General features: G+C 43.2%; 1 protein-coding gene across 1 annotated transcript in view; it reads left to right on the top strand.

The window, feature by feature from the left end:
- Positions 1-20,677, top strand: part of LOC141107616 (uncharacterized) — a 106,673-nt gene extending 85,996 nt beyond the window's left edge. The window contains exons 17-21 of the mRNA XM_073598469.1: positions 826-947; positions 5,635-5,684; positions 5,767-5,868; positions 20,018-20,111; positions 20,463-20,677. Of these exons, the coding sequence (XP_073454570.1) occupies positions 826-947; positions 5,635-5,684; positions 5,767-5,868; positions 20,018-20,109 (366 nt within the window). The 3' untranslated portion in view covers positions 20,110-20,111; positions 20,463-20,677. The remainder of the gene's footprint in view (positions 1-825; positions 948-5,634; positions 5,685-5,766; positions 5,869-20,017; positions 20,112-20,462) is intronic.
- The last annotated feature ends 4,202 nt before the right edge of the window (positions 20,678-24,879 follow it).

Genomic DNA, 24,879 nt, shown 5'->3' with positions numbered 1-24,879 from the left:
CCCTAGGGAATAAAGGGGGTTATTTACGAAAGGCAAATCCACTTTGCACTGCAAGTGCACTTGGAAGTGCAGTCGCTCTAAATCTAAGGGGTAGATCTGAAATGAGTGGAAGCTCTGCTGATTTTATCATCCAATCATGTGCAAGCTAAAATGCTCTTTTTTATTGTCCTTGCATGTGCCCCTCGGATTTACAGCGACTTTACTTCCAAGTGCACTTTCAAGTGCACTTGCTGTGCAAAGTGGATTTTCCTTTAGTAAATAACCCCCATTATGTCAATTGCTGCAATATTTTATGTCACACTGTATTTGCCCAGTGGTCTTTCAAACGCAATTTTTTGGGAAAAAATACACTTCAATGAAAAAAAAAAATAAACGAAAAAGTAAAGTTAGCCCAATTTTTTTTGTTTTAATGTGAAAGATGATGTTACACAGCGAGAATCGTGAGAGAATCGTGATCTATCTTCTAAGCAAAAAAATTGTGATTCTCATTTTAGCCAGAATCGTGCAGCTCTAGTACAGAGTGCAGAGTTCAGAAGCATGCTACATACAGAGTGCAGAGTTCAGGAGTGCATTGTGTACAGAGTGAGTGCAAGGTTCAGGAGTGTGCTACATAAAGAGTGCAGGGTTCAGGAGTGCATTGTGTACAGAGTGAGTGCAGGGTTCAGGAGTGCACTACGTACAGAGTGTAGGCTTCAGGGGTGTGCTACATACAAAGTGAAGGGTACAGAGTGCAGAGTACATCGTATTTTAATCTTGGCTTGAAACCACCCCAAATATATTTTAAAAGGCTTGGGTCTCAATGTTTATGGTTTCTCTATGCCGCAGATCATAGGGAACTGGAAGCTAGCTGCCGTTGCCTCTAATGTGCCCAAAGAGAATGTGAACTTTCCAACTGAAATACAGTTTGTCATTAATGATGGGGAGCTGGTCATCACAGATGGTAGATGGTAAGAGACATCCTTTATAATTTTACTATAATTGTTGTGCATTGTCTGTAGATATTACATATATCAAGCAATTTCATAAGAACATTTGTTGGGAGAAGCTGATTGCCACAGTAAGTGATGGGAAATCCTGACAAAGACATTTGTGGCCGAATAGGGAAGGGTAGAATAATGCAATAAGTTCACCTTAAATCAAGCCCCATCATAGATGTTATAATTGCCTTATAGTTACCTTTCATCCCTCCCACTGTCAGGAGCAGTAGTTCCAGGTTATGTTTGGTGATTGGTCCAGTGCAGTCAAATTGGAGTGGTCACCTAGATGGGGATCCTCAGATCCAGATCAGCTGGAAACTTACACAGGGTTTTTATTTCTTGCTTCCAGTGCCAAATAGGATGTCAGGGCAGTGAATGAAAGGTAAATATACAATGCTACGGGGGGCTGATATTAAAGTAAACCTGTTGCTTTGCCTTACCTAGGAAAAGCACAGGTTCACTTTAGCCTGGTTTCTAACATTTAAAAGGAACCCTTGATACCTAACCTCTCACTAAACCCCTAGAGGCTCATTTAAAAAGAGTGCTGCACTGCAGTGCGAGAGGAGAGCCTGGTCATGTGATTAATAAAAGTCACATGACCTGCTCTCCTTGAGTCACAGCACTCTCTCTGCTTCATTATGCAGATAGGACTTTGTCGGGATGAGTATGGGGGGTGCGCCAGCCAGTGGCGTAGCGTGGGTTGTCAGCACCCGGGGCAAGGTAATTTGCGTCCCCTAACATGCAGACTTTTAGCACTCCCCGAGTCCCTTCCAATACAATAGTACTGACCTACCTGATTCCTATACTGACCACTACACTAACCTACTTGATTTCAACACTGACCAACCTGATTCCTTTACTGACCATTACACACTACACTGACCACTATACTACACTGTCCACTATACTACACTACACTGTCCACCATACTACACTACACTGACCACCATACTCACATAATCACACACATAGGTTGAACTTGTGTCTTTTTTCAACCTCGTCTACTATGTAACTATGTAACTATGTACTATACTACACTGACCACTACACTGACCACCATACTATACTACACTGACCACTACACTGACCACCATACTACACTACACTGACCACTACACTGACCACCATACTACACTACACTGACCACTATACTATACTACACTGACCACCATACTACACTACACTGACCACCATACTACACTACACTGACCACCATACTACACTACACTGACCACCATACTACACTTCACTGACCACTACACTGACCACCATACTACACTACACTGACCACTATACTATACTACACTGACCACCATGCTACACTACACTGACCACTATACTACACTACACTGACCACTATACTACACTACACTACACTGACCACTATACTACACTACACTGACCACCATACTACACTACACTGACCACCATACTACACTTCACTGACCACTACACTGACCACCATACTACACTACACTGACCACTATACTACAGTACACTACACTGACCACTATACTACACTACACTGACCACCATACTATACTACACTGACCACTACACTACACTGACCACTATACTATACTACACTGACCACCATACTACACTACACTGGCCACCATACTACACTACACTGACCACTACACTACACTGACCACTATACTACACTGACCACTATACTACACTACACTGACCACTATACTATACTACACTGACCACTATACTACACTACACTGACCACAATACTACACTACAATGACCACTACACTACACTGACCACTATACTACACTACACTGACCACTATACTACACTACACTGACCACCATACTATACTACACTGACCACTACACTACACTGACCACTATACTACACTACACTGACCACCATACTACACTACACTGACCACTACACTACACTGACCACTATACTACACTACACTGACCACCATACTATACTACACTGACCACTATACTACACTACACTGACCACCATACTATACTACACTGACCACCATACTACACTACACTGACCACTACACTACACTGACCACTATACTACACTACACTGACCACCATACTATACTACACTAACCACTATACTGACCACCATACTACACTAACCACCATACTGACCACTACACTACACTGACCTCCATACTAAACTACACTATACTGACCACTATACTACACTACACTGTCCACTATACTACACAGACTACACTATACTGTCCTGCCTACTGTCTCTCTCTCTCTCGCCCTCCCCCCCCAGGCTAGTAACAAGACTCTCACGAGGGAGTCTCATTCACCTTCTTGTCCTGGCCTGCATCGGTCTGGAGGAGGAGGAGAAGGCAGCTGAGGCTTACGTTTTTGCTTCTCTCCCCCGCGCTCTGGCTGCTGCCATGTTTAGTGTCCATCGCACTGTGATTGGGCATATAGGGGTCATGTGCAGGGGCGGGACTTCAGGAGCGATCGAGGACAGGCCAGACCTACGCCTCACACGATCCCCATACACCCAATCACAGGGCGCCGGACACTTAGCATGGCGGCCGGAGCGCGGGGGACACAGGAACTTGAAGTTAGGAGGAGGCAGCCAGTAGTGACACATACTGGCGCCCCCCTAAATGTCGCGCCCGGGGTCACGTCACCCCCTGCACCCCCACTGGCACCAGCTAAATACCGTGGCCTGATTTTTAAAAGTGAGATGGGCCATTGTGAGTGTAGCTCAGTGGTGCAAAATGGATAGCAAAATCTTTTGTTTTCATTTTTAGCTAGTGTAAACAATTTTGCTATACATACACTTTAGGTGTCTCATTTATATCCATTTTTCACCACTGAGCTACACACACCATGACCCATCACACTTCCCAATTAGGGAAGCTTTAAACCCACTGCAACAGGAAGTTAAAGGAAATCTCTCAAAGTGAGGGAAATTCCCATCAAAGACAATTATCTCCAGATCAGGTTCTCTATTGGCCATTTTCTCTTATTTCTTGTTCTGGGGACATCTCCAAAATGTCAGATTTACCATTACTTTCTTGCCCCCCAATGGAGACAAAGACAGCATTAAAAATTATCAGAAGATATAACTCTTCCTCGCACTTTTCAAAACAAAAAAAAAAGGTTTTACCTAGAGCAGCCTTTCTCAGTGGTTTACCCTAAAGCAAGGCTGCTCATCCTGTGGCCCTCCAGCTGTTGCGGAACTGCAAGTCCCATCATGCCTCAGCCCTTGGGAGTCATGCTTATAACTGTCAGCCTTGCAATACCTCATGGGACTTGTAGTTTTGCAACAGCTGGAGGGCCACAGGTTGAGCACCCATGTCCGAGAAACCTCTGAAATAATTTTCAGGTCTTGGGGAAACCACTGCTGAAATCATTGGTGGTCAGTAGAAAGAATTCTCCCCTTAGAGTGGTGGTCACAGTGCCCTTACAGCTGGCTAAAAAGATCCTTGATGTCTTGCTACTGACTCTGCCTAGTGGTTTTGACCCTGGAGTTTTGCAGTTTTATCAAAAGATAGTTCAATCAGCCACATCTCAAGGAACCACTAGCAACTGCTGTAGGAACCCTAGGGTTGGGAATGGCTGGCCTAGAGATAAACTTTAGGCTGAACACTGAAATCAATGATTATTAAGATCCCAGAACCAGAAGAAATGCTTTGATTTACAAAATCCATCTCCAGCACTACCAGCACAGTGATCTCTATATGAAAATCCCTGAGGACTAACAAGATCAATCTAACTACAGAATGGTAGTTTAACATACCTGGTGGTGAAGCCCAAAGTGTAGAAGAAGGCCTCTCTTACAGCTCTGGCTCAGGAGCCCTGGTAGAGTAACAGGGAACACCAGAGCACAGAGTGGTGGGAGTGCCTAACAGGACTTCTGCTGGAGAATGCTGCTGTACATTGGGATACGCAGGAGCAACAGGCTGGTAGCATGCTAGCAGAAGAGCAAGGCCTGATGACAGGCACAACTACAGCTGGATCAGGTGCAAGGTCAGACAGTCCAGGTCAGCAACTAGCAGGCGGATCAGACACAGATAGCAAGCACAAGAGTAGTCAGAAGTCAGGCCGTGGTCGGTAACAACAAGACAGATGAGCAGAAAAATAAGGCTGAAGCATAGTCCAGTGGCAAGCCAGGGGTCAGTGCAGGCAGAGTTCAGGCAAAGTCAGGAGCAGATTCGGTCGGCAACAGGTGGCCAATACAGAAACAGATACACAGATGCTTCAGGAACGTAATAAACCAAACGGCACTAACACAAGACACTAGCACAGTTTAAATGCGCACTCGCGCAAACCTGTGTGCGCGATCGTGCACCTGCTAAGTGCGCAATCGCAAACAGGGCTTACAGGAACCATGCGCCTGTGCATATGCATGTGTCTTCCCTGACAGGTGGAACAGTTCTGGAATTTGGCCTTTTATTTTTGCCTGTGCACACTCATAACTTGATTTATCCTACCCAACTAAGCTCAATAGGGCACGTATTGAAGTGCAACAATCTATAACAAATGAGGAATCATATGACTGCTGTAAACTAAATTTAAAATTCTGAATGTTTGTAGTGGATTGCTGCATGTTAGTGGTCTCTGTGCTTCCCTATTAACGCCTGATTTGTGTCTGTAATCGAGCAAAATATAAAATGATTTCAGTTTTGTGTGACTGCAGGAAGAGTAAGGTGGTGAAGATACAAGAGAGACGGCTACAGTATGCAAAAGGTACAATGAGATTACAAGTTAGCCAGATAATATGTTAATATTAAATGTCCAGCTTTTCATTCAAGATGTTGTATCTGTCCAGGAGAGGAGACCATGATGGAGATGAGAGTTTATGATCCTGTAGAAGATTCCCTGCTGGCCTGGGTTGGAAATGCACAACACAAAATTTTTCTTGTCCTGTTTTGTAAGTATCTAATCACGTTCTCATTATGTTTGTTAACCATATATTAAATGGTAATTAAAAAAATAAAGCAATAATATACATGTCTAATCTTACTACCTCCTGCATCTGGTGTATGCTGAGAGCACTGGAGGGCTTCTCCAACACTCTCAGTTTACATCAGATAGCAAGTGGTAATAAAGGGCAAAACCATCAGTCACTGCCTATTGTGTTGGATAATGAAAAAGATAGGAAACATTTTTGTTTCATCTCAGAAAAAGAAGAGTTGAGAGCTGCTGTAAAATAAGGTGACAATTAAGCTAGGCATTCTATTCCTCTTGTCTACAATGTATTATTTATATTAAACTAAGTACACACAACCACATTTGTGACTACTACAGAGAGAGACCAATAAATATAGCGGGTAAAATAAGTATTAAACAGGTCACCATTTTTCTAGGTAAATATATTTCTAAAGGTGCTATTGACTTGGTACAAAATGCTTTGTTGGTAATGACGCCTCCTTTATGGAGATACTAGTCGCATGCATTGCTCAGGTGTGAATTTGGCCCATTCTTCCACACAAACAGTCCTCAAATCTTGAAGGTTTTGCGGGCCTCTGCTATGAACTCTGATCTTTAGTTCTTTCCATAGATTTTCTGCTGGATTCAAGTCAGGTTATTGGCTGGGCCATTCTAGCAGCTTTATTTTATTTAGAGTTTCCTTGGCTTTGTGTTTGGCATCATTGTCTTGCTGAAATGTCCACCCTTGTTTAATCTTCATCATCCTGGTAGATGGCAGGAGATTTTTATCAAGAATGTCTTGGTACATTTTTCCAATCATCCAGGGTTACTCGCCACCAGTTGCGCCGTCCAACCCCTACCTTGCCCCACCCCTAATTCTGCTCCTAATTACGCCCTCATAAATTATCTCATGAAATGACACCTAAATGTTTTATGCAGAATTAAGTTACAAAAATAAATATTAACAACAACTTTATCAGTTCCCCTCAGCACAGCCTCACCAGTGCCCATCAATGCAGCGTGACCTTTGGCCATCATTGCAGTCTCACCGTGCCCATCATTGCAGCCTCACCGTGCCCACCATTGCAGCCTCAATGTGTCCCCATTGCAGCCTCACCATGCCCTCATTGCAGCTTCACTGTGCCCAACATTGCAGTCTCACTGTGCTCAACATTGAAGCCTCACTGTGCCCCCATTGCAGCCTCACCTTGCCCAACATTACAGCCTCACTGTGCCCAACATTGCAGCATCACTGTGCCCCCATTGCAGCCTCACTGTGCCCCACATTGCAATCTCACTGTGCCCCCATTGCAGACTCATTGTGCCCAATATTGCAGCCTCACTGTGCTCCCATTGCAGACTCACTGTGCCCAACATTGCAGGGCAGAGGAAGAGAAAGGGTGGCCGGATCATGACTGGAGGAAGAGGAGAGCCACGGGGTCACCGAGCGATATAGCACGCTGTTACAGCTTACATTGAAATTGCCTCCGCTCTGCTCACCGTCACACACAGCCCCACCTCCTCCTAACCCCATGCCTGTGATAGACAGAACACATCCCAGCATTGGACCCGCATTCTGTCTATCACAGGCACGGGGTTAGGAGGATGCGGGGCTGTGTGTGACGGCGAGCAGAGTGGAGGCAATTTCAATGTAAGCTGTAACAGCGTGCTATACTGCTCGGTGACCCTGTGGCTCTCCTCTTCCTACATGCTCTCTTCCACCGGGGCGATCACAGGGAGAACATCTCCCGATCAACCCCACCTGACGGCGGTGCTCACCCTCCCACTACCAGGCAGCCCAGCTCGCAAGCCCTCATTTTCCACTCACAAAATGCGAGTAGGCGAGTGGAAAATTTGAGGGCTGCCATATGCTGAAAAACAGCCCAGCACCTTGATGTTCCCACCTCCAAACTTCACTGTTGGTATTGGGGTGTTTTTGGGGTGATGTGTAGTGCCATATGACCTTCAAACATGGTGTGTGTTAAGGCATCCAAAGAGTTCAATTTTGGTCTCATCTGACTAGACTATATTCTTCCAGTATTTCGCAGGCTTGTCTAAATGTTGAGCAGCAAACTTTAAACAATCTTCAACACGCTTTTTTTTAGGCAATGGAGTCTTGTGTGGTAAGCGTGCATACAGACCATGGCAGTTGAATGCATTACATATTGTTTTCATTGAAACATTTGTACCTGCTAATTCCAGGTCTTTCTGAAGTTCTCCACAAGTCGTCCTTGGCTCTTGGACAGTTCTTCTGATAATTCTTTTCACTCCTTAGTTGCATAGTTATATAGTAGGTGATGTCGAAAAAAGACACAAGTCCATCAATTCCAACCTATGTGTGTGATTATATGTTAGTATTACCTTGTATATCCCTGTATGTTTTGGTCGTTCAGGTACGTATCTTATAGTTTCTTGAAACTATCAATGCCCCTCGCTGAGACCCCTGCCGGTGGAAGGGAATTCCACATCCTTGCCTCTCTTACAGTAAAGAACCCTCTACGTAGTTTAAGATTAAACCTCTTTTCTTCTAATTTTAATGAGTGGCCACGTGTCTTGTTAAACTCCCTTCCGCAAAAAAGTTTTATCCCTATTGTGGGGTCACCAGTCCGGTATTTGTATATTGAAATCATATCCCCTCTCAAGCGTCTCTTCTCCAGAGAGAATAAGTTCAGTGCTCGCAACTTTTCCCCATAACTAATATCCTCCAGACCCTTTATTAGCTTTGTTGCCCTTCTTTGTACTCGCTCCATTTCCAGTACATCCTTCCTGAGGAATGGAGCCCAGAACTGGACAGCATACTTAGGTGCGGCCGGACCACAGTCTTGTAGAACGGGAGAATTATCGTTTTATCTCTGGAATTGAAGAAAAGGACGAAAGACTAACCTATGTTAAGAAGAGTGCCACATCCAATATTCAAGACAGAGATAAAGAGGGTTCCCCTAAGTGGACTTTTAAGGCACTTAAATTATATCATATGTGAAAAATGTAGCAAAGTATACAGAAAATTGTAATAATAAACAAATTTTATTTATAGAGAGACAACATTTTAAAAAATGTTTTAAATGTTGTCTCTCTATAAATAAAATTTGTTTATTATTACAATTTTCTGTATACTTTGCTACATTTTTCACATATGATATAATTGAAGTGCCTTAAAAGTCCACTTAGGGGAACCCTCTTTATCTCTATCTCTGGAATTAATCACCTTTTTAATGCATGCCAATATTCTGTTTGCTTTGTTAGCAGCAGCTTGGCATTCCATGCCATTGCTGAGCCTATCATCTACTAGGACCCCCAGGTCCTTTTCCATCCTAGATTCCCCCAGAGGTTCTCCCCCCAGTGTATAGATTACATTCATATTTTTGCCACCCAAATGCATTATTTTACATTTTTCTACTTTGAACCTCATTTGCCATGTAGTTGCCCACCCCGTTAATTTGTTCATATCTTTTTGCAAGGTTTCCACATCCTGTGGAGAAGTTATTGCCCTGCTTAGCTTAGTATTGTCCCCAAATACAGAGATTGAACTGTTTATCCCATCCTCCAAGTCGCTTATGAACAAATTAAACAGGATTGGTCCCAGCACAGAACCCTGGGGGACCCCACTACCCACCCCTGACCATTCCGAGTACTCCCCATTTATCACCACCCTCTGAACTTGTAGCCAGTTTTCAATCCATGTACCCACCCTATGGTCCATGCCAACGGACCTTATTTTGTACAGTAAACGTTTATGGGGAACTGTGTCAAATGCTTTTGCAAAATCCAGATACACCACTTCTATTGGCCTTCCTTTATCTAGATAGCAACTCACCTCCTCATAGAAGGTTAATAGATTGGTTTGGCAAGAACGATTCTTCATGAATCCATGCTGATTACTGCTAATGATACCGTTCTCATTACTAAAATCTTGTATATAGTCCCTTATCATCCCCTCCAAGAGTTTACATACTATTGATTAGGGATGAGCTTCGAGTTCGAGTCGAACTCATGTTCGACTCGAACATTGGCTGTTCGCAAGTTCACCGAACAGCGAACAATTTGGGGTGTTCGCGGCAAATTCGAATGCAGCGGAACACCCTTTAAAAGTCTATGGGAGAAATCAAAAGTGCTAATTTTAAAGGCTAATATGCAAGTTATTGTCATAAAAAGTGTTTGGGGACCTGGGTCCTGCCCCAGGGGACATGGATCAATGCAAAAAAAAGTTTTAAAAACGGCCGTTTTTTCAGGAGCAGTGATTTTAATAATGCTTAAAGTCAATCAATAAAAGTGTAATATCCCTTTAAATTTCGTACCTGGGGGGTGTCTATAGTGTGCCTGTAAAGGGGCGCATGTTTCCTGTGTTTAGAACAGTCTGACAGCAAAATGACATTTTGAAGGAAAAAACTAATTTAAAACTACCCGCGGCTATTGCATTGCCGACAATACACATAGAAGTTCATTGATAAAAACGGCATGGGAATTCCCCAAAGGGGAACCCCGAACCAAAATTTAAAAAAAAAAATGACGTGGGGGTCCCCCTAAATTCCATACCAGGCCCTTCAGGTCTGGTATGGATATTAAGGGGAACCCCGGCCAAAATTTAAAAAAAAAAATGACGTGGGGTTCCCCCTAAATTCCATACCAGACCCTTCAGGTCTGGTATGGATTTTAAGGGGAACCCCGCGCCAAAAAAAAAAAAAAAACGGCGTGGGGTCCCCCCAAAAATCCATACCAGACCCTTATCCGAGCACGCAACCTGGCAGGCCGCAGGAAAAGAGGGGGGGACGAGAGTGCGGCCCCCCCTCCCTCCTGAACCGTACCAGGCCACATGCCCTCAACATTGGGAGGGTGCTTTGGGGTAGCCCCCCAAAACACCTTGTCCCCATGTTGATGAGGACAAGGGCCTCATCCCCACAACCCTGGCCGGTGGTTGTGGGGGTCTGCGGGCGGGGGGCTTATCGGAATCTGGAAGCCCCCTTTAACAAGGTGACCCCCAGATCCCGGCCCCCCCCCTGTGTGAAATAGTAAGGGGGTACATAAGTACCCCTACCATTTCACGAAAAAAGTGTCAAAAATGTTAAAAATGACAAGAGACAGTTTTTGACAATTCCTTTATTTAAATGCTTCTTCTATCTTCCTTCATCTTCTGGTTCTTCTGGCTCTTCTGGCTCTTCTGGCTCTTCTGGTTCTTCCTCCGGCGTTCTCGTCCAGCATCTCCTCCGCGGCGTCTTCTATCTTCTTCTCCTCGGGCCGCTCCGCACCCATGGCATGGGGGGGAGGCTCCCGCTCTTCTCTTCTTCTCTTCTTCTTTTCTTCTCTTCTTCTCTTCTTCATTTTCTTCTCCGGGCTGCTCCGCAATCCATGCTGGCATGGAGGGAGGCTCCCGCTGTGTGACGGCGCTCCTCGTCTGACAGTTCTTAAATAACGGGGGGGGGCCACCCGGTGACCCCGCCCCCCTCTGACGCACGGTGACTTGACGGGACTTCCCTGTGACGTCACGGGGAATGCCACAGGGAAGTCCCGTCAAGTCACCGTGCGTCAGAGGGGGGCGGGGTCACCGGGTGGCCCCGCCCCCCCGTTATTTAAGAACTGTCAGACGAGGAGCGCCGTCACACAGCGGGAGCCTCCCTCCATGCCAGCATGGATTGCGGAGCGGCCCGGAGAAGAAAATGAAGAAGAGAAGAAGAGAAGAAGAGAAGAAAAGAAGAAAAGAAGAAGAGAAGAAGAGAAGAGCGGGAGCCTCCCCCCCATGCCATGGGTGCGGAGCGGCCCGAGGAGAAGAAGACAGAAGACGCCGCGGAGGAGATGCTGGACGAGAACGCCGGAGGAAGAACCAGAAGAACCAGAAGAGCCAGAAGAACCAGAAGATGAAGGAAGATAGAAGAAAGAAGAAGCATTTAAATAAAGGAATTGTCAAAAACTGTCTCTTGTCATTTTTAACATTTTTGACACTTTTTTCGTGAAATGGTAGGGGTACTTATGTACCCCCTTACCATTTCACACAGGGGGGGGGCCGGGATCTGGGGGTCACCTTGTTAAAGGGGGCTTCCAGATTCCGATAAGCCCCCCGCCCGCAGACCCCCACAACCACCGGCCAGGGTTGTGGGGATGAGGCCCTTGTCCTCATCAACATGGGGACAAGGTGTTTTGGGGGGCTACCCCAAAGCACCCTCCCAATGTTGAGGGCATGTGGCCTGGTACGTCCCCCCCTCTTTTCCTGCGGCCTGCCAGGTTGCGTGCTCGGATAAGGGTCTGGTATGGATTTTTGAGGGGACCCCACGCCGTTTTTTTTTTTTTTTTTGGCCGGGGTTCCCCTTAATATCCATACCAGACCTGAAGGGCCTGGTATGGAATTTAGGAGGACTCCCACGTCATTTTTTTTTTTTAATTTTGGTTCGGGGTTCCCCTTTGGGGAATTCCCATGCCGTTTTTATCAATGAACTTCTATGTGTATTGTCGGCAATGCAATAGCCGCGGGTAGTTTTAAATGAGTTTTTTCCTTCAAAATGTCATTTTGCTGTCAGACTGTTCTAAACACAGGAAACATGCGCCCCTTTACAGGCATACTATAGACACCCCCCAGGTACGAAATTTAAAGGGATATTACACTTTTATTGTTTGACTTTAAGCATTATTAAAATCACTGCTCCTGAAAAAACGGCCGTTTTTAAAACTTTTTTTTGCATTGATCCATGTCCCCTGGGGCAGGACCCAGGTCCCCAAACACTTTTTATGACAATAACTTGCATATAAGCCTTTAAAATTAGCACTTTTGATTATTCATGTTCGTGTCCCATAGACTTTAACGGTGTTCGCATGTTCGAACGAACTTTTTTCCTGTTCGCATGTTCTGGTGCGAACCGAACAGGGGGGTGTTCGGCTCATCCCTACTATTGATGTTAGGCTAACTGGTCTGTAATTACCAGGGATGTATTTTGGGCCCTTTTTAAATATTAGTGCTACGTTGGCTTTTCTCCAATCAGCTGGTACCATTCCAGTCAGTAGTGTGTCAGTAAAAATTAAGAACAATGGTCTGGCAATTACTTGACTGAGTTCCCTAAGTACCCTCCGGTGCAAGCCATCTGGTCCCGGTGATTTACCAATGTTAAGTTTCCCAAGTCTAATTTTAATTCTCCTCTGTCACAAATCTTGCGAGGAGCACCTGGTCGTGGCCACTTTCTGGGGAAACAATGTTCTTTCCACTTCAGAATTATGGCCCCAACAGTGCTCATTGGAACATTGAGAAGTTTATGTAACCAATGTCATCAGTATGTTTTGGAACAATAAGGTTTGGTAGGTCTTGAGAGAGCGCTTTGCTTTTACCTATCATGAGATGTTTCTTGTATAACACCTTGGTAATGAGACACCTTTTTTATAAGCAATCGGTTGAAACTGAACTAGCTGATATTAATTTGCACTGACAAGGGGTAGGATTGCTTTCTAATGACTCAGCTGGTGTCTTGGCTTTCCATGCCTTTTTGCACCTCCCTTTCTTCATGTGTCATTCCATTATTATTACACATAACTTAATTTCGGAACTTATTTGTTTTGGTTTCTTTGTATTTATGGATTGCATGGCTTGTTACCAACATGTGGTGAAAATGTAATGTCAATAGCACCTTTAGAAAAATAATTACCTAGAAAAATGGTGACATGTTCAATACTTATTTTATGGAATTGGATAGATAGCAACCCAAATAGTACCTAATAACTGTATAAATATATTGAAATTCTTAAACTGTTTAATATACCAATGACTCACTATATAAAACATACAATAGTTCATGTAAATCCAATAAAGAGCTCAATTGTACTTCCTGGAGGGATTGGAACATACAGATTTATAAATATAACAGATCTATCCTTTATCAACCACATATTGTCAATCTGACATTAATATTCAACACATATTGTTAGATCCTTGGATTCAGGCAGTATTCACGACTGAACATGAACATTTACTGGCAGCTTTGGAGCATCATTTTTCTGGGCGTGTTTTTATGCATGTTCAGGATTGAGCATTTCATTTTTAGCCAATAGAAACCTAGTTACTAGGGGGAGGAGATGGTTATTTAAACTTTAAAAAAAAAACATATATTTTTACACTTTCTTGCAACACTTTTAGGCCTGAAGATTAGTTAAAGTCCCTAAACATTATATATTTTCTCAAAGCACAGAGACCTTAGGGAATAAAATGGCGTTACTTTCTATTTTTTACGTCACATGACATTAGCGCAGCTGTTATCAAGCACAAATTTTCAGTAAATAATACACTAAGGTTAATTTTAGTAAAAAAAAATGCATCATATTGTATAATAAGAAGGGGGTAAAAAGGGTTGGGACTTTATATGAGGCCTGGGCATCCGCCGTAGAATGCCTCCATCCCTGTTAAATTGAAAAAGGAAGAGAGGTTTGGGACTTTATATGAAGTATGCGGCCGAGATGAACAACATGAACAGAGATTGACTGGTGGACACTTAATAATATATAACCCAATCACATAGTGTATTGGCATGTACATAGTAACATAACATGAACCAATAGCATTATTAAGAGGTTTATTATACATAATAATCATATAGTAATGAGTGTAACATAAGTCACATGAAAAGTACGTGACATTCACAACATAATTAAAGAAGGAAACCACCAGATTTGATTTCTCTGCTCATGTATTGTAACAAGTTCATAGATATCTTGGTAAAGGCCGATAAAAACAACAGAAATAGTAAACATATTGTGGAATATCCCTCTTGGATAAAATTGGTATTCCAGGCATCTAAAAAGCTTGACGCGTTTCATGTATATCTCCAATCTTCAGGAGCAGAAGCAATGATCTATGAATGTAACATACAGTAAATTGGTATAACTGGCCAATTGGAAAAGGGGAGATTGGAAAAAGAGGGGCTAAGGGGATATATATAACAAGAATTGTTATAGCAACGATGGTATAAAAGTATATCCCATAGAAAACTTACAATTGAGCTGAGATAGTATGTGGCAGCACAATTGGCCAGGACCAACTGGGGAAGTGGTCATCCTCCCAGGAGCTGAGGCAGTGAATCCCACTGGCGAGATTGAAAAGCCAAAGTGGAAGAAAGATGGCTGAGGAGCGGTAAGCCATTTGCCTAAGTGTAAAAAATATTCAAATAATAGTGTGGGTGAAAAAAAAGTAAAAAGGTGAATGGTGTTGGAAACATAATAATGATAAAATGTTAAGGGGTAAATGAGAGGGATGAAAAGATCACATAATGGTCCATATTAGTGTATTAATAGTGGTAAAAATTTAGGTATTGTAGCAATGGGTGATCTTATAGTAGACATAAAATGAGAAAAAGCGTGATGGTGCAGCATGATAATGCAATGATAATGAGTAGACTGAAAAACCCAAACAAATGGTTGACAATGTGAAAAATCCTAATTAAAAGTGCCACAGCTGAAAATTACCTTGGTGAAACAAATACTCCCATGTAACCTGGCTATGCTGGATGTCAATCGACAGAAACCGCTCAACAAAAGTCCATCTGTTCCAAATGGGGGGAGTATAAATACTCCAGTGTAGCCAATGGGTAACTGCCAACGTCACGCGGTGGCTGATTATGGGGAGAAAGGGCACACACCTGAGCAAGAAAACCGCTCCGTGTATGGCGCCTAAGTTCCCTCAGCATCAAAAGCCGCCAAGATGGATAACTAGCGTGCGCGCCACGAGGTCAGCTCTGACGTCATGCGTGAGACGCTAGAAGAGTGGCATAAATGCGCAATAGGAAGGGACACCACAACGCCCGCGTCACAAGGGCGGAGGGGGGGGGCCCGGAGTGCGCATCCAGTACCCAAAGCCCAGTCAACCAACATAAGCCTAACAATCTCAAGAAGGAGTGTATCTATATGGGAGACATATCAAAATAAATGTGATCTATCACCTAGCCCTTCTGAAGTAATTACTAATGGGCCAGAAGTAACAAGAGAGATATATAATGATGGCTATAATAGATAGACTGTTGATGGACAATACCAAGATTAAAAATATAAATAATGGTAGTCGGGAACGCATACTTCCATCCCTGGTAATTGTATAAAAAGAAGGGAGGAAAAAGGTTGGGACTTTATATGAGGCCTGGGCATCTGCCGTAGAATGCCTCCATCCCTGTTAAATTGAAAAAGGAAGAGAGGTTTGGGACTTTATATGAAGTAGGCGGCCGAGATGAACAACATGAACAGAGATTGACTGGTGGACATTTAATAATATATAACCCAATCACATAGTGTATGGCATGTACATAGTAAGATAACATTAACATGAACCAATAGCATGATTAAGAGGTTTATTATACAAAATAATGATATAGTTGTAGCGCAGGTAGATTTTTGATCTACCGCTGATAGGTAAATTTAGTGGGTCGCTTATTATAGGAAGTTATATTTGCCTCTGTTCCAGCTTGGCTGACGTTGCATGTAGTTCCACACTGTGCCGGTGGGTGTCGTTGTCACCATGGGCTGTTGTTGGAAGAGCAACGTGTTGAAGCGTATGAGTGCTCCTCTGTCCCGGAGATAACTCGGTGGAGGTGGTCCTCCGAGTTGCATTCTGGGAGAGGGTATTTATGGGTCAGACGCCATGTTTTAGGGTTCGTTTTTCAGCCACCTGCTGGCCCTCCTGGTCGACAGGCATGTGTTAAGAGTACCACCTCGTGGTCCTCCGTTCCGGAGGCCCACATCGCTGCGGCGTGTGGGTGGGCCCAGAAGCCTGTCTGGGGCCTACCACAGCGGCAGAGGAATGGTCCTTCGCTGTCTATCCTGAGTGAAGAAGCTGGACAACCGAGAAGACCCCAGGGGAGGACCCGTCATGGAAGGATCATGCAGAGTGCTGGTCTGGAGAGGGGCCTGGTGACTCGGGTGGAGGACGCATCCTGAAGTAATCTTACAGTATAGTACTGCCGGGCTGGCTTAAAGCTTCAAGTACTGTGTCTGACATTCATCACAAACCAATACATCCTGTGGCAGAGGATTGTACGGGTTCGTTTCAAACAAGTCTGTGGCAGAGACTTTAGTTCGTGCTACGTACTGGCTGCTAGACAAATTAGAGAGGTCTATCCAGGCGGGCAAAGATTGAATCCCACGAGGGGAGGGCTTTCAACTACAAGTGATCAATTCCAGAGAATGTTCTAAAGAATACTAAGGAAAGGTATTTGAGCTTCCCTGCAGTTTTCCTTCTACCTCTTTCCTGCTACTTCCTTGATTCATTTATTAAAGCATTGGAAAACCTACTCAAGTGTTTGGTGCTTATATCGTCCAGAGGTAAACTCAGCGGAACCCTAGACCCGGTGCCGGTGAAAGAGAGGTATCGAGAGTGAAGGTAACAAGCCCCCTTAAACCAGCAGCTCCACCGAGAGTTATTGCTACATAGTAATGAGTGTAACATAAGTCACATGAAAAGTACATGACATTCACAACATAATTAAAGAAGGAAACCACCAGATTCAAATTCTGTGCTCATGTATTGTAACACGTTCATAGATATCTTGGTAAAAGCCGATAAAAACAACTCTTTTTCCAATCTCCCCTTTTCCAATTGGCCAGTTATACCAATTTACTGTATTGGCCAGTTATATCAATTTACTTTATGTTACATTCATAGATCATTGCATCTGCTCCTGAAGATTGTAGATATACATGAAATGCGTCAAGCTTTTTAGATGCCTGGAATACCAATTTTATCCAAGAGGGATATTCCACAATATGTTTACCATTTCTGTTGTTTTTATCGACCTTTACCAAGATATCTATGAACTTGTTACAATACATGAGCACAGAAATCAAATCTGGTGGTTTCCTTCTTTAATTATGTTGTGAATGCCACGTACTTTTCATGTGACTTATGTTACACTCATTACTATATGATTATTATCTATAATAAACCTCTTAATCATGCTATTGGTTCATGTTCTGTTACTATGTACATGCCATACACTATGTGATTGGGTTATATATTATTAAATGTCCACCAGTCTCTGTTCGTGTTGTTCATCTCGGCTACATACTTCATATAAAGTCCCAAACCTCTCTTCCTTTTTCAAATGCAACATATTACCCAAATTGTTGGTATAAAAAAGATGAAGTTGCGCTGAATAAACAGATACCCAAGCCTTAAAATTGTGCCTGCCCTTAAAATGGTGACAAACTTCAGTACCAAAAATTGTCAATAAGTGGTGCTCCCTACAGCCCCTACAAATCATCAGTTAAGAGTTATCCATGTGTAGCGATTACTCCCATAGAAGCCGCTGGAAATGTGCCCAGTTTCTTCCCCAGTGGATTGCCCCACAGCCAGGCACACAATCTCAGCCACGCTTCTCCTCATTAACCGGTCCAGGGTGTTGTTTTATTTTCTAAGAACTTGGATAGGGTTGAGAAGATTGAGTGAGACCCTTCAAAAACAGAAACAATGTGCAGGTTGAGGACAGTGTACTCCTTTCTGTAAAGCTGAAGCAGAAGTCTTTGCATATGGCAAACTGTGGACTTGCCTTGTGATAGAAGTAGTTGATAGCAGCCTTCTTCCTTTAGGGCACTAAGAACAGAGTCCCTTCACAGAACACTGGATAGACTGAGCTCCTTTGTAGTAGAAGCAGTTAAAGCACACAAGCTTCTTTATTTAGAGCAAAATGAGCATAGTCACTTGAGGACATCAGCCGATGTCCCCTTTGACAAATACACAGCTGACTCTCTAGCACAAGAGGGGTAGCAGCAACCGAAAAGTCTCTAAGATCCCTGAGCGGTCTCTACTCACAAAATGTCCAGGGAACGCCGGTTGCCTCCTTCCAACTTCCAAGCGACACCTTTCTCCAGTGATACCAGACTAGATTTTCAGCAGAGAGACCCTCAGTTAGCTCTCCTTAGATTCAGCATCCAGGCCCTCAGGTTGCCCACCTAAGGCCTCACGAACAGCAAGCGCATGCCAGCACTGCCTTGGAGGGCAGCAAGCCCTCCAGGCTGACTAATCCTCTTCAAGAAAAAGCCCCAAACTCAGTATGCTCAGAGAATATATACAGACTCCCAGCAGCCTTCAGGGCTTTTCTCCCTGGGATTGGCCATGGCTATATTAACATTCATACTGCCATCTGCATAAACACACACCTATGTTCCAGAACCTTCTCACAGCTCTCCGGAAAGCGGATGGAGCTATCAGACTGGCAGCAGCTGAGAACACTGAACTGGCCAATTTTCAGCTTTTTAGTGCTGTTGCACTTTGAATGACAATTGTGTAGTCATGCAACACTGTACCCAAATTAAATGTTTACAATTTTTTAAGGACATGTACAGCTTTCTTTTCATGGCATTTAATCACCGCTGTTTTTTTTTATTTTTTGCTAAACAAAAAAAAAGACTGACATTTTTGAAAAAAAAAAACATTTTGCTTAGTTTCTGTTATAACATCTTCAAATAAATAATATTTTTCCTTTACTGCTGTGCACTGATGGTCACTGATAGGCTGCACTGATAGGTGGCACTGATGGGTACTGATAGGTGGCACTGATAGGTGACACTGATGGGCATTGATAGGCAGCACTGCTGAGGTGGCACTGATGAGGCAGCACTGATAGGGGGCGCTGATGGCAACTGATATGTGGCACTGATGGGCACTGATGGGGCTGCACTGATAATCAGGGCACTGATGATCAGTGTCCTGATTATCTGTGTAAATGTCCCCTGCCACACTTGCCAGTTGCCGGCTCTCCTCCCGTCATGCTGTGACAGCGCATGAGCAAAGGAATGCCAATAACCTACAAGTTTATTTACATGTGATCAGCTGATTGGACACAGCTGATCACATAGTAAAGGGCCCCTGTGATTGGTCCTTTACCACAATCTGGGATCAGCTGTGTCTGAAGGATGCAGATGTATAGTTGCTAGATCACTTTCACTTGAAAGTGAGATGTGTGTGTAAAGCCCCCTGCTTCTGTCGACTTATGACATAAATCGCTGACAGTAAAAGGGTTAAAACCTTACTCTACTAACTCAGAATGTATAGTCGGTATGGTAGTTAACTATGTTATTTCCATAAGATTTTAGTCAGCACATCTAATCACCTTGTGTACATTCGCCTATTTGTTGTGTAATTGGTAATATTGATTTTGAAGTGTTCTCTTGCAGAGTTTAACCATTCACATCTCTTATAGCTAAATCTGGCCTTGTGAAACCCGATGACATTGAAAAGTTCAAGCACTTTGCAGCCTGTCTGTCCATCCCTGTGGCCTTCATAAAGGAGTAGAGGTAAGACAACGTCCCCAATTGTTAATTGACAAGTGAGGGGTGCAGCCTGTCAACCAGCCTGGGACAGGGGATGCAACCTGTCAACCCGACATACCCACGGCATGTGAACAGCACCCTCCGGCTGTATAGTAGGCTTAAAGTTGGGGGGGACAGAGTGTAAAAGAGGCCTAAGAGATGCAGCCAAAGTGCATAACGCTTGAATGAAAGATGGCAGCTGGTTAACCCTTATGGTCTAGATGCTCAGACATACAGTAATTTAGCAGTGTTAGTGTGGATCTGTTAAGTTGGCAATCACTTGATATAAAATATACTTATTTGCCCACCTTAATAATTTAATTTTTTTTTTTTTAGGACTCTACTTAAGTACAAACAAATGCTTGCATAAACACCTCCCAAACAATGCTGGGTGAGACAATACACTACTATGGATAACAGAAGTCAAGAAAAAATAATTATTTTATAGTGTTCAAGATATATTCATATTTCACATTGCCCGAATTATGCTGCGCTCCTCTACAGCCTGTTGGAGATTTGTTCATCATTTGAAATAAAGAAGGTGGTCTGCATTTGTGTAATCCAATGTTTTCTGTATATAAACTCTTGAAACGAAAATACAGGGGGGGGGGGGGGATCACTGACAAACGTTAGTGTACAGGGATTGCTGATTAGAGCAAAGGCATAAATAGTGGGGGGAGAGGAACCTTATAGAGAAAATGAGAGGCTGAAGGAAGAACAGGTGTGGGGGGAAAAGGGGCAATTTAAGGGAGGGAAAAGGGGAACAGGAGTCATTATATTCTTGTAAGTAGACAAATAAATGAAGGCTTTCCATGGGTACCATATGTTCCAAAATGTTTCCTCTTTATTATAGATAGGAGGCTGTAAGATCTTCCATTTACTGAATCTCATTGAATTAAGCAAACCATAAGAACATTGGAGGGGTTTCAGTCTTCTTCCAGATAAAGGGTATGCAGGCTCATGCTGCATACATGCTGTGGACTGTTGATATTTTTATTTTATTTATTTCAGGTACTTATATAGCGCTGTCAATTTACGCAGCGCTTTACATATACATTGTACATTCACATCAGTCCCTACCCTCAAGGAGCTTACAATCTAAGGTCCCTAACTCACATTCATACATACTAGGGACAATTTAGACAGGATCCAATTAACCTACCAGCATGTCTTTGGAGTGTGGGAGGAAACCGGAGTACCCGGAGGAAACCCATGCAGGCACAGGGAGAACATGCAAACTCCAGGCAGGTAGTGTCGTGGTTGGGATTCGAACCAGCGACCCTTCTTACTGCTAGGTGAGAGTGCTACCACTACACCACTGTGCCACCCATATGAAGCAGATATTCAATTGGGTTCCATCCTATGTCTACTTAGATGAATTGGAGGATTAATTTGTGGACTGCAGCCTGGAATGGTTGAATCAGAGAGCACCTCCTGAAAGATATGCAGCAGTGTACTTGAGTGCTATTTATGTCGTCAACAAGTAATGGGAACCCTAGACTTTGTTTAGTAGCACCAAGACCTGGTACCAGCATGACAGTGATTTAAAGCCTTGTTCCTAAATTATCTATGGAAGATTTATGTATGAACTAGATTGCTCTGTTAGATTGCAAAAGAGAGCGTAACGTTTGCAATTTTCCCATTTGCCTAAGTACGAGGGGGCAATTACCTCAGGTAGAGAGATTAGAGCTTGTATAAGTAGGTGGCAAACAGGGAACATTGAAGTCTACTCGGCATAGGTCCTCAAATAAGGTAGTGGGTCTTGAAAGCCTGTCCTGATCAAGTATGGCCCTCAAAAATGTCTTAATTTATATGCACACTAAGCATCTAAGGGTGGAGATGTGAGGTTTTGGATTTTTTCCTGGGTCATCCATCTGTTTGGGGCTAAGAAATGAGCATCTGCTAGTGTCCATGAGGCACCTATGACCTATGATTCAGATATTACAGTCCTTTCTTCTGCTACACCACTGCACTCTTTGCCATCTTGTTTGAGCTTACACTGGGCTAAGGGTTATCTACTGACCCCAGGCAATAGCTCTTGGGCCTGGCAATTGGCACCCAGCATCGCATTTTGTAAGTAAAGTGAGTCATATCCTCGTCATAACGCAAAAACAAGGTACATGCACACACAGGTCTTTGCATTAAAAGCTCTTTCACTCATTTACAAAATCATGGCAGTTCAAACGGGCAAGTTCTTATTTAACACAATGATGTTCCCACCATGTCCAGTTGCCAAAGTAGCTTTCATCCTGGCACCAAGCACTGAATAAGGTGTGTGCTCCTAAAGTACAAGTATCTTCATCATAACCAGAAGTATTAGATATTTCACTTCACTCTGGCAGACAAGTGGAGAAGCAAGAGAGCAAATAGAAGATGAGTAGACAATCAGACAATCATGTAAAAATACTATACTCATTCTGGGGAGCAGAAGGTGCAATGCTGCAGGCATGGAGTGTAGGTACCTAATCCAGCATACTACCAAACCTTCCTGTCATGTTCAAATGCTGGACCATTCTGGTTAGGCAAACCTCCAACACTTCTGGGTTGTATCACAGATAGGTGTTAAGCTCTGTCCCACACATGACTCTTGGTCCATCACTACGATAGCTAGTTCCACTGGTCAATAGGAATGTGTAGGAGGTAGGGATGGTTGAGCAAAACTCTGTCACTAACCGGAAGTGCCGAGACTTCAAGTATATGGGTCAAGGACTGCTTGGCCCAAGGCCCAAGCTACCACACAAGTTTCAGTTTTGTAAACCATGGCTGTTATAATGGGGTATAGAATTCATTGAGTTGAGAAACAGTTCTGCATAACCACTGCAACCCGAAAATGTAGCATTTCACCTTTGAAAAAACTGAGGTACATGGAAGAGTAAAGCAGCTATGCTTCACAGGCACAAATTCTATTTTTCTCCAAACTGCTGACTTTCTATCATCATAACCCTGGTATCATTTAAAATATCACTTTAATATAAAATGTGGTAATATTAGAAAAACTAAAGAGAGCAATAGAAAACAAAATAAAAATAGAACACAGCTTGGACACAGATAAGTAGCCAGTAAATGTAGAAACTACAAAAGCAGCAGTTTTATACCAGATGTTTTATTGCGGCTGTCAGTGTAAGCCTTATTATAGTTCCCATGCTTTAATACTCCCTTCTTTTTCTATACTAATGAGCTGTTTCTCTGCTGGAAATCCCATTAGCCATTTGTTTCATTAATATAGCCTGGGAACATTGTTACACATGGAGGAAATGTTATCAGTTTCTTATGTGCATAAACAGATTTGCACTGCTAAAATAAAGCTAGATACAGAGGCTGCCATCTCTGACCTACTTATGAAAATGTGAATTGTCTGGCTGTCTTTGGCATCAGCATTTTTTAAATACTGATTTGGAAGAAGCATGAAGCTGTTATGGAAATGATTAAGAGCTCCAATCGAGCTCAAGGTTATCTGCTGCTGTCTCTAATTTGAAAAGTGTTGATATGCATGCATATAAAAGTAAACACACTGAGACACGCTCAGTTTCGTTACTGTTACACTTCTAATTTATTCAAGGCGGTGTTAATGTTTTATACACACAAATACGTCATTGCTATGTCAGTCTAATAGGTACATCTCATTGGTCAAGATAGAAAAGAAGATGGATAATTTTCATAACGAGGTTTGGCTCTCTCTGGTCTTATCTCCAGTTCCGCATTCTTTTGATGTGTGGGAGGTAGGGGGTAATCGCCATCTTGAGAAAATATAGGAACAGAGCAAATCTGTATACTTATATAATGAGTAAGGAGAAAAATATGTATGCACATAAGAAAATAGACATTTTCAGATTACTATTATTATTATCTACATCACATTCCTTCACAATCCCCCCTAAAATGACTATTTTCTCTTTTCTGTCCCTAATACTAAAGGTCCTACTTTTTAGCCTGGCCCTTCTCCTCAGCAACTCTTTTAGGCTGTATATAGAATTGGGCAGCAACTGTTCACTTCCCTCCTCGATACAGCTGGAGAGGTGCAGTCAGGCGCTATCTATCCCTATAACCCTATAGGATTGTGAGATTATGGACAGGGAGTGATTGTAGAGGAGTGAAGGGTTTGTCATCTTCCATCATAAGGGGGTCTTCTTCTTCTTGGTGGAGAAATGTAGGTGTGCTATTGTCTACAGCCTTGCTCATTAACTTTTTTACAAAAGGTAGAATACAGCATATAATCAGGGCTAAAAGATCCAGGATTATTAATACCGTTACCCGTATCTGGGCGAACACCTTCTGCCACCCACTCATCCAGCTAAAATATTGATCCCATGGGTCTGTGATACCTGAGTTCTTCTTCAACTCTAGTGACAGATCTTCTAATTTCTTTATAGCTAAAGTAACCTTACCATTTGGGCCAGTATTATCAGGAATGTATGTGCAGCAAGTTCCTGTTTTTTCTATCATTTTACAGACACCCCCCTTCTCGGCTAACACCATGTCTAAGGCCATCAGGTCCTGGAATGTCATGTAGGAAGTGGGGGCTAGCTGGTCAGCAATTCCCTGGAGGGCGTCTTTAGTGTAATTTACGAATCTCTGTTGGTTATAATATGTGTAGTGTCAGGTCACCTAGAGGCTGGATGACAGATGCACACCGTTGGGATCAGGAATGCACCGCAAGGTAGTGGACCCTAGCACTGACTGCTGCGGATTGTACCCTGGGAGGTTCAGGAAGCAGGTTTACTGGATCACTGACACAGATCCCACTGGGAGCTAG

This window comes from Aquarana catesbeiana, linkage group LG09 (assembly GCF_042186555.1).
Source record: "Aquarana catesbeiana isolate 2022-GZ linkage group LG09, ASM4218655v1, whole genome shotgun sequence".
NCBI classification, from domain to species: domain Eukaryota; kingdom Metazoa; phylum Chordata; class Amphibia; order Anura; family Ranidae; genus Aquarana; species Aquarana catesbeiana.
This window is presented reverse-complemented; position numbering and strand designations above follow the sequence as displayed.